The sequence below is a fragment of the Somniosus microcephalus genome, chromosome 7, assembly GCF_052327205.1.
Source record: "Somniosus microcephalus isolate GS21.2 chromosome 7, FLI_Smic_1.0, whole genome shotgun sequence".
Lineage (NCBI taxonomy): Eukaryota > Metazoa > Chordata > Chondrichthyes > Squaliformes > Somniosidae > Somniosus > Somniosus microcephalus.
The window spans coordinates 250,247,296-250,262,466 of record NC_140993.1 but is presented as its reverse complement, the minus strand read 5'-3'; the positions used below and the strand labels follow the sequence as shown (position 1 = coordinate 250,262,466).

General features: G+C 45.8%; 1 protein-coding gene across 2 annotated transcripts in view; it reads right to left on the bottom strand.

Moving 5' to 3' along the window:
- LOC147115226 (uncharacterized) overlaps positions 1 to 15,171 on the bottom strand; it is a 228,720-nt gene that overhangs the window by 125,839 nt on the left and 87,710 nt on the right. For both annotated transcript variants that reach the window (XM_085993599.1, XM_085993600.1), the window contains exon 9: positions 13,014 to 13,067. In XM_085993599.1, coding sequence (XP_085849725.1) covers positions 13,014 to 13,067 — 54 coding nt within the window. The remainder of the gene's footprint in view (positions 1 to 13,013; positions 13,068 to 15,171) is intronic.

Sequence of the window (15,171 nt, the reverse complement as noted above, 5' to 3'; positions counted from 1 at the left end):
TGGTAAGGAGACCTACATCAGAATGTTGTTTATAGACTACAGCTCAGCATTCAACACTATCGTCCCCAACAAGCTGGCCACCAAACTCCAAACTCTTGGCCTGAACACTTCCCTCTGCAACTGGACCCTGGACTTCCTAACAAACAGACCCCAGTCTGTCAAATTAGGCAACCACACCTCCCCCCCCCGACCCTGAACACGGGGGCCCCACAAGGATGTGTGCTGAGCCCCCTCCTCTACTCCCTCTTCACCCACGACTGTGTGGCTGTCAATGGTTCCAACACCATCATCAAGTTTGCAGATGACACCACGGTAGTAGGCCAGATCACCAACAACGATGAGTCAGCCTACAGGGAGGAGGTCCAGCATCTCGTGAAGTGGTGCGCCGACAACAACCTGGCCCTTAACACCAAGAAAACAAAGGAAATAATCGTGGACTTCAGGAAGTCCAAAGGCGGAAGTCACACCCCCATCCACATCAATGGGGCGGAGGTGGAAAGGGTGGCCAGCTTTAAGTTCCTCGGAGTCCACATCACGGAAGACCTCTCCTGGTCCCTCAACACCTCCTCTCTGGTGTAGAAGGCCCAGCAGCGCCTATATTTCTTGAGGAGGCTGAAGGGATGTAATCTGTCACCCCCGATCCTCTCTAACTTCTACCGCTGCACTATAGAGAGCATCCTGACAAACTGTATCACGGTATGGTACAGCAGCTGTAGCTCCCACGACCGGAAAGCCCTGCAGCGGGTAGTCAAAACTGCCCAACGCATTACCGGCACCCGGCTACCGACCATAGAACATATATATCAGAAACGCTGCCTACGGAGGGCACGGTCCATCATCAAAGACCCTACCCACCCCAGCCACAGTCTGTTCGCCCTCCTACCATCTGGAAGACGCTACAGATGCATTCGCACCCGTACGACCAGATTTAGGAACAGCTTCTTTCCCAGGGCTGTCATCCTACTGAACTCCACAAATAAACACTAAAGCCTGCACATCTGCCGATGCACTTTATTATGGTCATATTTATGCTAATATATATGTACAAATGTATGTTGAAATGTTTAAGTGTCCTAATCCAAATTGTACACTCTCGGGAGCCGCAAGCCTACATTTCGTTGTACTGCACTTGTGCACTAACAATGACAATAAAAGTTGATTTGATTTGATTTGAGTTGATTCGGCGGAGTAGCCGGCAGATCCCTTGATGTCCTGGGTAGGGCGTCATCCTCAAAGGAGCGCAGACTATCGGCATCATTAATATGGATCCCTCTATCGGTGGGGTCCGTGGGACCGATTGGACAGGGAGCCAGATCTCGGAGTGAAACGGTGGACTCCCGGCCATCAGGGTACCGCACGTACACGTATGTGGGATTAACGTCTGTTAGTTCCACCTTGTTGACGAGGGGATCATTCTTGGAAGATCGAACGAATCTTCGGAGCAGCACGGGGCTGGGAACTGCCAACCATGATGGTAGGGACGTCCCATGAGTGGAGCGACGCTGGAACGCGAAGAATCGTTCGTGGGCAGTAACGTTCGTGGACGTAGAAAGAAGAGACCTGATGGAATGCAACATGTCAGGAAGCATAGTTTCCCACTGCTGGTCTGGTAGGTTGCGTGACCTCCGTGCAAGACGAACAATGTTCCAAATGATAGCGTTGTATCTCTTAACCTGTCCGTTACTGATGGGATGATATGGTGTTGTTTTACTTGTGGCGATTCCCCGTTGGGAAAGATAACTTTTGAGTTCGCTTGACATGAAGGAGGGACCCCAATCAGAGTGGATGAAATTGGCCATACCGCAAAGGGAAAAGACCTGATCGAGGCATTTGATCACTGTGGAAGTAAACATATTGGGACAGAGGAAAGCAAAGGGAAAGCGTGAATATTCGTCCACCATAGTAAGCAAGTAGTTGTTTCGCGTTGAGGAAGGCAATGGCCCTTTAAAGTCAATGCTGAGTCGCTGCATAGGCTGTATAGCATGTATGAGCGAGCCATCCGAAGGACGGAAGAATTGCAGTTTTAATTCCACATAAATTCTACAAGTGGAGCATGTTCTTTTCACGTCTTCTGTAGAAAATGGGAGATTTTTAGATCGCACAAACTGCAACATACGGGTAACGCCAGGATGGCATAAGTCAGTATGAAGATCTGCAAGAGTCGAAGTTGACATAGAAGAGCAGAATGCACGCCTGAGGGTATCCGGGGCCACATTCTCTTTGCCGGGTCGATAATGTATGGTGTAGCCAAAGGTGGCCAATTCCATCCTCCAGAGCTGTATTTTGTTATTCTTGATCTTAGTGTGTTTCCGGTTATCCAGCATAAAGGCCACGGCGCGCTGATCGGTTATAAGCGTGAAATGGCGATGAGCGAGAAAATGACTCCATTTACGTACTGCTTTGATGATAGCCGTAGCCTCCTTCTGAACAGGAGGATAATGGAGCTTGCTACCCTGCAAAGTTCTGGACAGAAATGCAATGGGTCGACCACCTTGATTCAAGGTAGCCGAGATTGCCACCTCCGATGCATTGCACTCAACCACGAAGGGAGATTTTCATCAATAGAACGAAGCGTGGCTTTCTCCAGTTGTCGCTTGAGGAGGTTGAAAGCTGCCATTGCCTCCAACGGAAATGACTTTGTGTGAAGCAGGGGCTGGACCTTGTCGGAGAAGTGGGGTATCCACTTCGCATAATAGGCGAACATGCCGAGTGCCCGACGAAGAGAGCCGAGATTCGTAGGAGGAGGGAGCTCCTGAAGCGGATGAAGTCGCTCCAGATCCAGTTTGATGACACCATTACCCACCCAGTAGCCAAGGATGTTGACTGATGGTACTGATTTCACAGATTTGGACTCATTTAAGGTTAAGTTGCGACGACGGAGAATGTCAAAAAATTCCTGGAGGTTGGCATCATGCTCCTTCTGGTCATGACCAGCAATGGTGATATTATCCAGATATGGAAATGTGCCCGTTAAGTTCTCCTGTTTGACTGGGCTATCCATTGCCCATTGAAAGACGGCCACCCCATTGGTGACCCCAAATGGAAGGCGACAAAACTGGCAAAGCCGACCATTGGCCTTAAAGGCCGTATACTTTTTGTCAGAGTCTTTTAACAGTACTTGATGGTGTGTGCTCTTTAAGTCAAAAGTTGAAAATACCTTGTAGTTGGTAAGGTTATTGACCATTTCATTGATGCGTGGTAGTGGGTAGGCATCCAGGTCAGTATACTGGTTAATAGTTTGCGAGTAATCGATGCAAAGACATTTCTTGTGTTGCTTCAGAGGATTTTTTAACAAGGACGACTTGAGCCTGCCAGGGAGATGAACATGGCTCAATGATACCGTCAGCTAGCAGGCGAGAGATCTCTGCCTCGATAAAGGATAGATCATCTTGGCTGAAACATCGTGAGTTAGTGAACATGGGCTTACATCAGGGGGAAAGATTGGCAAACAAGGAGGGCTTGTCGAGCAAAGCTGCTGAAAGCACACAAAACGGCACTTTGGAAATAGTAAGCTCTGGCTTTGACCCTCCAAACTTGAAAGTGAGTCTTTTGTGTTGTTTCTGGAAATCCTGTCCCAGGAGCACATCACTGCATAGGTTTTTGAGCACCCCGAACCGGGTGGAGAAATAAGTGCGGCCATTGAGAATAAGGTCGACAAGACAAAAGCCGGACCAGTTGGTGGTCAGTGTCGTCAGAGCCATTGTAATTTCTCTGTCCGAGGAGTAAATATTCAGTTTTAACTTAATGACAGCCCGCTCACTAATGAAGCTGTCAGAGCTGCATGAGTCGATTAGTGCACTCAAAATGTGTCCATTTACCGAAACCTTTGTGGCTGCATGGGACAGACTTGAGAAAAACAGCTGTGATGGGAGGAGGAGCAGTTTTACCCTTGACAGCTGTAACCTTAGTAGTGGCTCTTGGGGGAGGAGCAGTTTTATAGTAAACAGCTGTAACCTTAGTAGTGGCTCTTGGGGGAGGAGCAGTTTTATAGATAGCAGCTGCAAAACTAACAGGGGCTCTCGACTTTAGAAAAGTGGCCTTTCTTACTAACAGAGGCTCTTGACTGGCATACCTTAGAAAAGTGACCTTTCTTACTGCAATGATTGCAGGTTGCGTTATGAGTAGGACAAAATTTCCTATAGTGGAATGCACCTCCACAGAAGAAACACTTCCTTCCAGATTGCCAAGATGCCGCTAGGGCAGGGTCATCGTCAGTGAGGGCTTCCACCCGAGGCCTATCGAAGGAGTCACTAAAAGTGATAGCAGCAGCCCGTGCACGTGGTAAAAGATAGGTATCTGCATTCCTCTTTGCTAAGTCCAGAGAACATGCCTGGTCATAGGCAGCCTGTAACTCGAGGGTTTTATTCTCCAACAGACGCTGGTGTATGAAGGGAGATGCAATCCCATTAATAAAGGAATCACGAATTAACTCCTCCTGGTACTGCTCAGCTGTGACAGCTTTAAGATTACAATCCTTGCTGAGCCTGCGAAGCTTTTGAAGGAATTAGTCAAGTGATTTCCCCGGGTTGTTGTCGAGTTGTGGCCAGTAGATGCCGAGCAAAAATTTCATTTGGGGCCTTAACATATAGTCGCTGTAAAATTAGGATAGCGGAGTCATAGACTACACAGTCTTCGATATAGTCAAACACATGAGGAAATACATAATTGGCAATTATCTCTAATTTATCAGGAACATTTTCACCACACACCCTGAGGATGTTGCTGGAGGTACGATACCAGTGTTTCCATACCTTAGCAGTTGTAGGTGAATTCGCGTCCAGGTCAAGACAGGCGGGTCTGAATAGTTTGTCCATGATGGATTGATTACTACGTCGGAGTTCCCTTCTACAGTTGAAGTCGTAGCTGGCTGTTCCCGAAATCACTCAGAGCGTGGATCCGATACACAGTTGATTAAATTGACGTAAGAAAACTACTAAGCACTTGGTTTGAGTATAAAACAAGGCTTTAATCAACTGTTTCACAACCATGAGTTTCTAGTTACATCACTAGTTCCTGGTTACAGAAACATCCTGAGCAAGCTGGGCCCATGCCCGAGTATTTATACTTTCCTTGGACGGCGCCACCAGCTGGCCGCCCAGTGTTATCTCATGAGTCATTTCTACATGAATGGTAAGATTCATGACAGTCCTTCTTATGAGGACTGCCAGTACAGAGACGGCCCTCATGGTCCCCCTGGTGTGCAGCAAGATGCTCTCCAGCCACTTGCTAGCACTGAAGTGTGGCTGACCCATGAGAGGGATGTTGGTGGCAGACAACAAGGAAGTGTGGGATCCTCTCCAAGCGCTCACACGACCATTCCACTGCGGAGCCCTCGGTCAGAGCCCCACATTCCACACCAAACTGAGATGGCTGTCTCAGCCGCTGCACAGCCGCAGGAAGAGCAGACTGTGGAGGAGCCCTCTCAGGCTCGCAAACCCAGAGTATGCCCGCCAAAGGCATCTAAGCAGGCGCAGCATCAAAGTGAGCAAGGTGCCTCTACCTCTGCTGAAGCCACAGGGGAAGCACCCGTAAGAGGAAATTAACACACAAATAGTCACAAGGGTAGTCACATGGGCCTTTTATTGTGCTGTAAATTATCGAATGTCCTCTTGTGGTGTCATTAAACAAAAGTGATGGCAAGCAGTTGAGGTTCTGGTCTATGTGTTCCGGGAAATGGAAGTTGCACAGTGAGGGCTCAGGGCTAATTCTATTTATAATTGTTGTGTCTGGGTATAAGATACAGGCTGCAGCAGAAACGGTACAACAGGTGTTGACTCAACGTGGCTCACAGTTGAACTGACTGTACAGATTACTACTCAGTGCTATATACAGGTGTGGTCACTGCCGGTACTACAGTATACATGAGCTGTAAAAACTAGTTTCCCCCCTTAAAAAGGTACATACATTACAATTCCTCCCCTTTTAGATTAACAGTACCATAACACTCATTTAACAATTAAATATCAAACTAATTACAATGATCACTTTTAACATGCAACATTAGCTGAAAATAGTCTATTTATATATTCAGTCTTTGGGGAGGCCTCCTGATCCTTTCTGGATAGCGCCTTTCCCGAGTGTCTTGCTCTTGGTGCGGAGGCGATTCTGGCCCCCTGTCGTCGGTTGGTTCATCAGCTTTCGATGCTGTTTCTGGGGTAGATGCGACCTGTACATCGGGTTCATCACCAGGTACGTATGGGCGAGGCATGGGGTTGACTTGTTCCTGTGACTCTAGGATCTGGTCAGCATGGCGTCTCACGATGCTCTCCCCAACGTCCACTGTGTACATTCGTGGGCCCTGCCATGTGCATATCGTTCCTGGCTGCCATTTTTCTGTTCGGTAGTCGCGGGCCAAGACTGGCTGCCCTACATTGAAGCTCCTTGTTGGCTTCTCATGGATGTGCTGGAATTGCTTACTCTCAACATCTCTTCGTACGTTTGGTCTGAGCAAATCCAGGCGAGATCTTAACCTTCGGTTAAAGAACATCATGGCTGGGGCCTGGTTGGTGACTGCATGTGTCGCATTCCAGTAGGCGAACAGGAAATTGTCCACCTTGTGCTGCAGCAGAATGTTGTCATTGTACATAGCCTTTATTGCCTTCTTAAAGGTTTGTACGAACCTCTCAGCCAATCCATTTGTGGCTGGATGATACGGGGCGGATGTGTAATGCCTTACCCCATTCTTTTTCAAGAATCTCCGGAACTCTTCGGACACAAACTGTGGTCCGTTGTCGGAGCAAATCTGTTCCGGCAAGCCATTCCTGGCAAAAATGGTCCGTAGGACTGCAATAGTTTTCTCCGTGGTGGTGGAGGACATTTTGATGACCTCAGGCCATTTCGAGTGCGCATCCACGGCTATTAAAAACATTGAGTCCATGAATGGACCAGCAAAATCAATATGCACCCATTGCCATGGAGATGAGGGCCACTCCCATGGGTGTAGAGGGGCCTGTGGTGGTGCATTTTGGACTTTCTGGCATCCTGAGCACCTCTTGGTCAGGTCCTCGATTTGTTTATCGATTCCCGGCCACCACACATAAGCCCTGGCTAGGCTTTTCATTTTTACCCCTCCCAGATGACCCTCATGAAGCTCATTGAGCACTCTATCCGTTAACTTGGGTGGAATTACCACTCGGGATCCACACATCAAGGTCCCCCGGCACACTGACAGCTGTTCTCTCCTTGTCGAGAATGCTGGCAACAGTGAGTCACCAAATGCTGGCCATCCCTTCACCGTCAAATCATATACCCGAGACAGTGTCGGGTCATTTCGGGTTTCCTTTTCGATACAAGCGTTAGTTACCGGTAGGTATTCAACTATAGTCGAATGGAATATTGCGACAGGATCCACTGCTGGTGCTTCCTCCGCAGTAGGCAGTGGCAGGCGTGATAGCCCATCAGCATTTCCATGCTGTTTCGTGCCCTTATATTCAATCTCATAGTGGTGCGCCCCTAGAAAAAGTGACCATTTTTGTAGTCGTTGCGCAGTCATCACCGGAACGCCCTTCTTCGGATTAAAAATGGAGACAAGAGGCAGGTGATCAGTCAGCAAGGTGAATTTCTGCCCGTGCAGATAGTGATTGAACTTTTTCACTCCCCACACTAGGCTGAGGGCCTCCCTGTCAATCTGGGCGTAGTTACGCTCGGCTGAGGTTAGTGATCGTGACACAAAGGCTATTGGCCTCCCTGAGCCGTCCGAGAATTTGTGCGACAGCACCGCTCCTGACGCATCACATGCCAACCGAATTGGTAATGCTGGGTTGTAATGGGCCAATACCTCTTTCGATGTGATTAGTGTTTTGATCTTCTGGAAAGCTCGTCTACATTCGTCACTCCACTTCCATGGCACCCCCGTTTGCAGTAGGGTGTTCAGTGGGTGTAGTATTGTAGACAAATTTGGCAAGAACTTATGGTAGTAGTTTACTAGCCCGAGGAACGACCTCAGTTGTGACACATTTTCCGGTGCTGGAGCCTTGACTACAGCCTCAATCTTCTCTGGGGACTTATGTAACCCCTCTTTATCGATAACGTGGCCACAATACGAGATCTGTTTTCTAAAAAACTCGCATTTGGGGCGGTTAGCTCGGAGCCCATATTCCTGCAATCTAGTGAGCACCTGCTCCAGGTTGGCAAGGTGATCACTGTCATTTTCGCCCGTGACCAGGATGTCGTCCAAATAACACTGGGTCCCTGGGATCCCTTGCAGGACTTGTTCCATTGCCCTCTGCCAAATAGCCGGAGCTGATGCTACCCCGAATACCAGCCGGTTGTATTGATAGAGACCTTTATGGGTATTGATTGTGAGGTATTTTTTTGATGCTTCTTCTACTTCCATTTGCAGATACGCCTGGGCCAGATCAATCTTAGTGAAGCGTTTCCCTCCAGATAGCGAGGCGAAAATATCTTCAATCCGTGGAAGTGGATATTGTACGGTGTGAAGGATCGGGTTCACTGTTACCTTAAAGTCCCCACAGATGCGAACCTTCCTTGGTTCCCCAGGCGTGCTGCTCAACGACTTTTTCATCACAGGGACGATGGGTGTAGCCCACTCGCTCCATTCTACCTTGGACAGTACACCTGAACGTTCCAGACTCTCCAGCTCTGCTTCGACGGCTGGGTGGATCGCATAAGGTAGAGGTCTGGCCTTAAAAAATTTTGGGCTTGCGTTTTCTTCAATTTTAATCGTTGCTGTCATGCCTTTTAGTGTTCCGAGTCCTTGCTGGAACACTTCTTTCGTGTCAGTTAGGATCTTTGACAGTCGCCCAGGTGTGACGTCGTCATCCTTTTTGTCAGCCACAGTCAGTGCCTGTATGGAATGCCAATCCAGTTGTATTTTCCGGATCCATTCACGTCCCAGTAATGGTGGTCCTCCATCTTGCAATACATACAGGTCTAGTTTTGGTGTTTCCTTACCGTTATATATAACGGTCACCCTTATTTTTCCTTTGGGGTAGACTTTTTGCCCCGTGTACGTCTTGAAAATAATTTTTGTGTCTCTCAAGGGTATGTGTGAGAATAGCCGCTCGTAGTCCCGTCGGTTTATGACTGTTAGGGCTAATCCTGTGTCCAATTCCATCTTTACCTGGACTCCTGCTATCTTGAGAGTGACCCAAATGGTTCGGTGATCCTCCGTTGTGATCACATTATGTAGTTTCAGACAACTCAGTTCCCTGCTTTCGGAGTCGTTATCACTCTTTTGTTCGTCTGAACTATTCTCCGTCATCTTATGCACCTTCTTGTACTTTCCTTTGGTAGGTTTCTTATTGCTGGTTTTCTTTCCCGACCTGCAGACTCGTGCTATGTGTCCTACTTTTCCACACGGTCTGCACACTTTGTCTTTGAACCAGCAATCATTCTGGTTGTGTGTTGTTCTGCCGCAGCGATAGCACTTCTCTGTTCCATATGACATTTAGTTTGTGCCATATTCTTGCGGTCTCTGTTGTATCTCTGCAGCGCCCCGTGCTGCTGCTTCATATGATACCGCAATGCTGAAAGCCTTTTCCAGCGTAAGGTCCTTTTCAGATAAAAGCCGTTTCTGGGTTCCTTCACTTTGAAGCCCACATACAAACTTGTCCCTTCAGGTATCTGCCGGTCCCGCTCCAAACTGGCAGTGTTTCGATAGTTTGCGCAGTTCTGTTAAATAATCAGCATTGCTTTCATCCTTATGCTGGTTCCGTTTGTGAAACTTGAATCTTTCTGCTATCAGCAGTGGTGTGGGGTTTAAATGTTCCTTTAGTATCGTTACTATGTCTTCAAAACTCTTTTCCATTGGATTCGTTGGGGTTAGTAGATTTCGTAATAACCCATACGTCTTTGCACCCATTAAATTTAACAATACCGACGCTTTCTTGTCATCTGACACCTCATTTGCCTTGCAGTACACCTCTATTCGCTCGACATATGTAGTCCAATCTTCGACTTCATTGTCAAATGCGGTGATACTGCCACTCTTCGGCATTTTGGGTGTGGTTTAAAATGGCGTCTCCCAATGGCTTAAAATGGCGTATCCCGCGCTTTCCTTCCTCCCCCGCTGCTGCCAACGCCGCACTCGGCAGTCCTCATGGCAATGGCGGCGCCTCGCGGGTTTCTGCGCATCTCTCTCTCCCTCTCTCCGACGCTGCTCGGCGCCTGAACACCGGCTGCACCCTGCCCGCTCTCTCTCTCCCCCGTCGACGCTGGGACCTTGACATGCGCAAATTGGCTGCCATGTTTCCTACATTATAATAGTGACTACACTTCAAAAGTACTTAATTAGCTGTAAAGCACTTTGGGATGTCCTGAGGTTGTGAAAGGTGCTACATAAATGCAAGTCCTTTCCTTCTTTTTAAAATTTGACATCAGAAGTGCTTATATGAGAATACAAACATATATATGAGATGAGAAACAATTTTCTGAAATCGCAATCCTGCCAGGGAGCTGTGCCTGTGAATAGTACATAGTTGGTATTCGGATGTGTGTTCACCCAATTTTCTGCCTGTAGACGGAAGATTGTGGGGACTGTGCACCTAAAATCCCAATAGACACTCCAGGTCGGCAACACTCCCTGCCAGGAGTGTAATTTTGTAAAATTACTCGTCTGGAGTCCAAGTTCACCATTCAGTTTAAATAGCGTGTGTGAAAGTAAACACTGTTACTATTCAGAATACGAGACAGAGAATAGTGTTCTCATTATGAGTTATTTATCTTATTGAAGTAAGTAATTTCAATGTTAAGTAGAAATGAGATATTTACTCACATTAATTCTCTGAGCTTCCTATTCAAATATGTTGGATGTTAAGCCTTTGACAATCGTTTATTGTAGTTAAAAGGGCCCAAATGCTTGTTTTTCCATTTACAGGAAATTAAATGTTAAGTCTGTCATAAAAAAGACCAGATGAACCTTTTGCGTGTTATGATTTTCTGCTCCCATTTGCTCCTTTTGTCAGGACCATGTGCTATGTACAGACAACAGTGCAGTTATCAGTTGAAGAGATCCCTTTCCCCTTAATGACCTGCCCTTCCACAGCTAACCTATACAAATTCATAATGGGAAGTGGCAGGGCACCCAAGATTCTGCAAACCAACACACAGACCTTCCCCATTAGAAGGAAGAACACACAACAGTTAGTGGAGCTTCTCCAATAGAAGGGAAAGCACAACCCTAGCGGATGATTGAAGAGTGGCAACATCAGAGGCCAGGTAGAGTAGGAATTACTTAACAGAAATTGGGGAAAAAATATGTCCCATTGATCTGCTCATTATTAACACACTGCCATTGATCTCGAGCGGACTCATTGCATTGGGATCCCTTACTCTATGTCATCCAAGTGATATGAACGAACACTGAGCTCTGGTACACTTGCAGTACATCAACATATATGTCACCAACTCTGCAAACTTGTAGAATCATGTGTGATAACCTTATCGTGGAAACTTTAAAATAATTATTAAATGCCAATTTCAGACAATTACTACCTAACAGAGCCCCTAAAATGGGGCATATGGCTTACATTGTTTTCTATCGTACAACATCAATCATTAATTATTTCAGTCCATAAATTTCATTGTGCCAACAAGCAGCTCCAAAAAAACAATTATGTAAAAGTAGAAAAAAATTATTTTATACGATAGCAACTAGAATATCTCATTGATACCACAAACATCTGCGAAACCTTTAGACTGAAAGAAATAAAAAAGGCCAGTTCAAATTACAGATAACTCATTCTGTGGAATACTCAAAACACAACTTCAAACTTGATAATTGTATACTTACTTTAATGTTGTGCCTTTAGGGTAGTAGCCAAGACAAGTTATTTGCTCAGTTAAATTAGCAATGTAAAACGATCAATTATGACAAATTTGCTTAGCAGCATGGAATGATCTGCATTATGACACCATCACAAGAACATAGGATTGACACATGTAGAAGCAAGAATAGATAATTCAGCACATGCAGTTCATTCGATCATTTGGGTCCTCTTTCATCATTATCGTTCAGTCCTGAGAGAATTATTGTGACAATACATGTATAAGACCATATAAAATATAAACTGATGATCAGGTAATAATGTTGTCTATCTATTTTATTTTTCCCTGAGGGCACAGGTGTAGGCCCAGGCCTACAATGCATGATTGTCAATCTTGGGGGGTGGGGGAGGGAAAGCGATGAGGTAAATCAAGAAGACATGGTTAAGTTGCTGTAATGTCCTGGACTAAGGACTTCAGCTCCCTGTCTGGGCTCAAATCCCTTATTTGCTATTAGTATATTTTTAAAGAAATGATTTAAAACTTCTTTCTCTCATTATAGATTCTCTGCTGCTAACTGAAAAAAAGGAGTTTTAAAATTTAAAGAAAAACAAATTTCCAACTAGGGATTGAAATGATAAATGCAGCTAAGAGCACAATTTAAATCCCGATTAAGAGTTTTTAAGATGGGTTGTTGTCTGTGTTGACATTTTAAATTGTCAGTTTCATAATCTAACTAATGGATTTACATCTAACCCTTTTACCAAACTCCATTCAGGAATAAGACTAGCAGCTTACGAATGCAGTGGTAAGATATAAATCAGAAATCAAATTTCTCCTCCTGTGATGGTCCATTGCGTAAATGCACCACCCAGTATTGTAACAAACCGTAGAGATAAGAAAAAAGTCCCGGTTTTATTCCTGTTCTGTGCTGAGATAGCTGATCCCAAGTGGAACAGTAATTAAGGGGGACGATTAGCTTGGGCTAGAGACAAATCAGTCAAAGTTTCTGCTTTTGATTGCTATCCAGTGACTCCTGCTGAAGAGTATGTGTGTGGAAGTTGCTTTAATACATGATAAAATTTGGTGGCATAATCAACTAGCCCTCTGACACTATATAGGCACAAACATGAAGAATGACCATTTAGGCAAGGTACTGGAGAGCTGCTGACACCAGTGTTACAAAAGTAATCACTACCTGCAAGACAGCGGAGGAGGGAGTGAAGGGGAGAACAAAAAAAGCAAATGAAGAATTAAGCAGTTAGGAATGAGTGTTGCTGTAGTCCTACCAATGGTCCACGGTGTCCATCACTCCCTGGCAAACCTGGATTACCACTTTCTCCCTAGAGGAAAGAAATGTTTGTGAGACACTGTTTATGGAAAATAAACAATAGTTCAACAACAACAACTTGTATTTATATAGCGCCTTTAACATAGTAAAACATCCCAAGGCACTTCACAGGAGTGTTATAAGACAAAAAATTTGACACCGAGCCACATAAGGAGAAATTAGGGCAGGTGACCAAAAGCTTGGCCAAAGAGGTAGGTTTTAAGGAGCGTCTTAAAGGAGGAAAGAGAGGTAGAGAGGCAGACAGGTTTAGGCAGGGAATTCCAGAGCTTAGGGCCTAGGCAACAGAAGGCACGGCCACCACTGGTTGAGCAATTATAATCAGGGATGCTCAAGAGGGCAGAATTAGAGGAGCGCAGATATCTCGGGGGTGGGTGGGGGCTGAAGGCGATTACAGAGATAGGGAGGGGCGAGGCCATGGAGGGATTTGAAAACAAGGATGAGAATTTTGAATCGAGGCATTGTTTAACCGGGGGCAAATGTAGGCCAGCGAGCACAGGGGTGATGGGTGAACGGGACTTGGTGCGAGTTAGGACACGGGCAGCCGAGTTTTGGAAACAAAAGCAGTATTTATGTTTTTAACAATTTTGAGGGAACAAATCCATTGGATTCAGACCAGACAGAATTCTAGAAACGATTTTTTTAAATGGTCTAAAATAGACCCCAAACACAGAGTTGGAAGCAAAGTTGGTTACTTTGCACAAGTGTCTCCATTCCTCCTGTGGTCAACACCTGGAATAGTCAGTAAAGACACATGCATGTACCCTTAGGCTGCAGCCACTACCAAATCATTTAAATGTCAAAGTTTTTCTTTTGATCCCCAGTGTCCAGGGAAAATTCCAATTGAGCACAGTTGGGCCCATTTACATCAAGCCTTATGTTTATTATGATGATTTTTGGGAGGGAGAAGCAGGGAATAGAACTCAAGGTATTGACCACCAATTTATAGAATGTATTCAATGAAAACATTAACTGTTGAAGCTCAGGGTATTAAAATAGTTGTAGAACTGTGCAAATCAGAAAGAGTATTATTCAATCCAAGCAAAAAAAGTGGGGGGGGGGGGGGTGGGGGTGGAGGGGCGGCGGTAACTGATAGAATTTTGTTGATTTTGTCATTTTGGAATTGAGTTAGTGAAAATATGGTAGAATTTATTTGACCAAGAGCTCAGTAGGTAAGTACAAACTGTTGTATCTTGATGAGTTATATAAATTAGGAGGTTCTCAGGTTCAATCACCAGTTGGTGCCAAGTTAGCTGTTCTCACCTGGTGACAATGGAGGAGCCTACAAACGGCCTTATCTCCCCAGACTAGTGCAAAGAAATAAAAATGCAAGGATCCCTGCTCCCTACGTAGTGACCACTGCTGGAAGTGCATATGTGTGGACACTGCTCGTGGACAAGTTTAGACTTGGCTGTAATGGCTTCAATGGTTGACATTCAATATTCAGGCTTAAACAAGAGAAAGGCTACTCGTTGCTTTGCAATACAGAACTGGGCATGCACCACCAGAGTGGTTCTACTCCTCTCCGTGAAAGCGGCTCCAGACAATAGGGTCCAGGGCAACGGAATTGTCTCATGGGCTCAGACTCACGCAGAGTCCTCACCTGTAACTGGCAGAGGTACGGCAGGAAAAAAAAAACCCTCGCCTAGGTCGTTAGGCTGGAATCTGCCTGCCCTCCTCACAGAAGGATGTCTGCTAAATTGGGAGGGGGGACTACTGCAGGACAAAGCAACCCCTCTCACAGTTCACCGGGGCGAGTCTAGAATTCTTGTCTGCATCTGGACTGATATTAGGGAGAAACCGCCTATGCTGTTGTAAATAAACTTTGTTCAGTTGTTTTAAAATTCACATCCGACAGCTGCTATTTGCTCTGCACCGTTACATTTGGAATTTCCGAGTGAGGCTGGCCCTGACACCCTGTATAGAAGGGTTGCTGCTGCCTGTGGACATATAACTCTAGCACGAGTCGCTACGTTCAGGAGAGGAGGGGAACGTTATAGAACTGGAGGGGGAAGAAAAATGATAGAGAGAGAACTTTTGATTTTTGGACTTCCTGGAAAAACCTAAATCCAACACTTTTTATAGTGGATTGGTAGGTG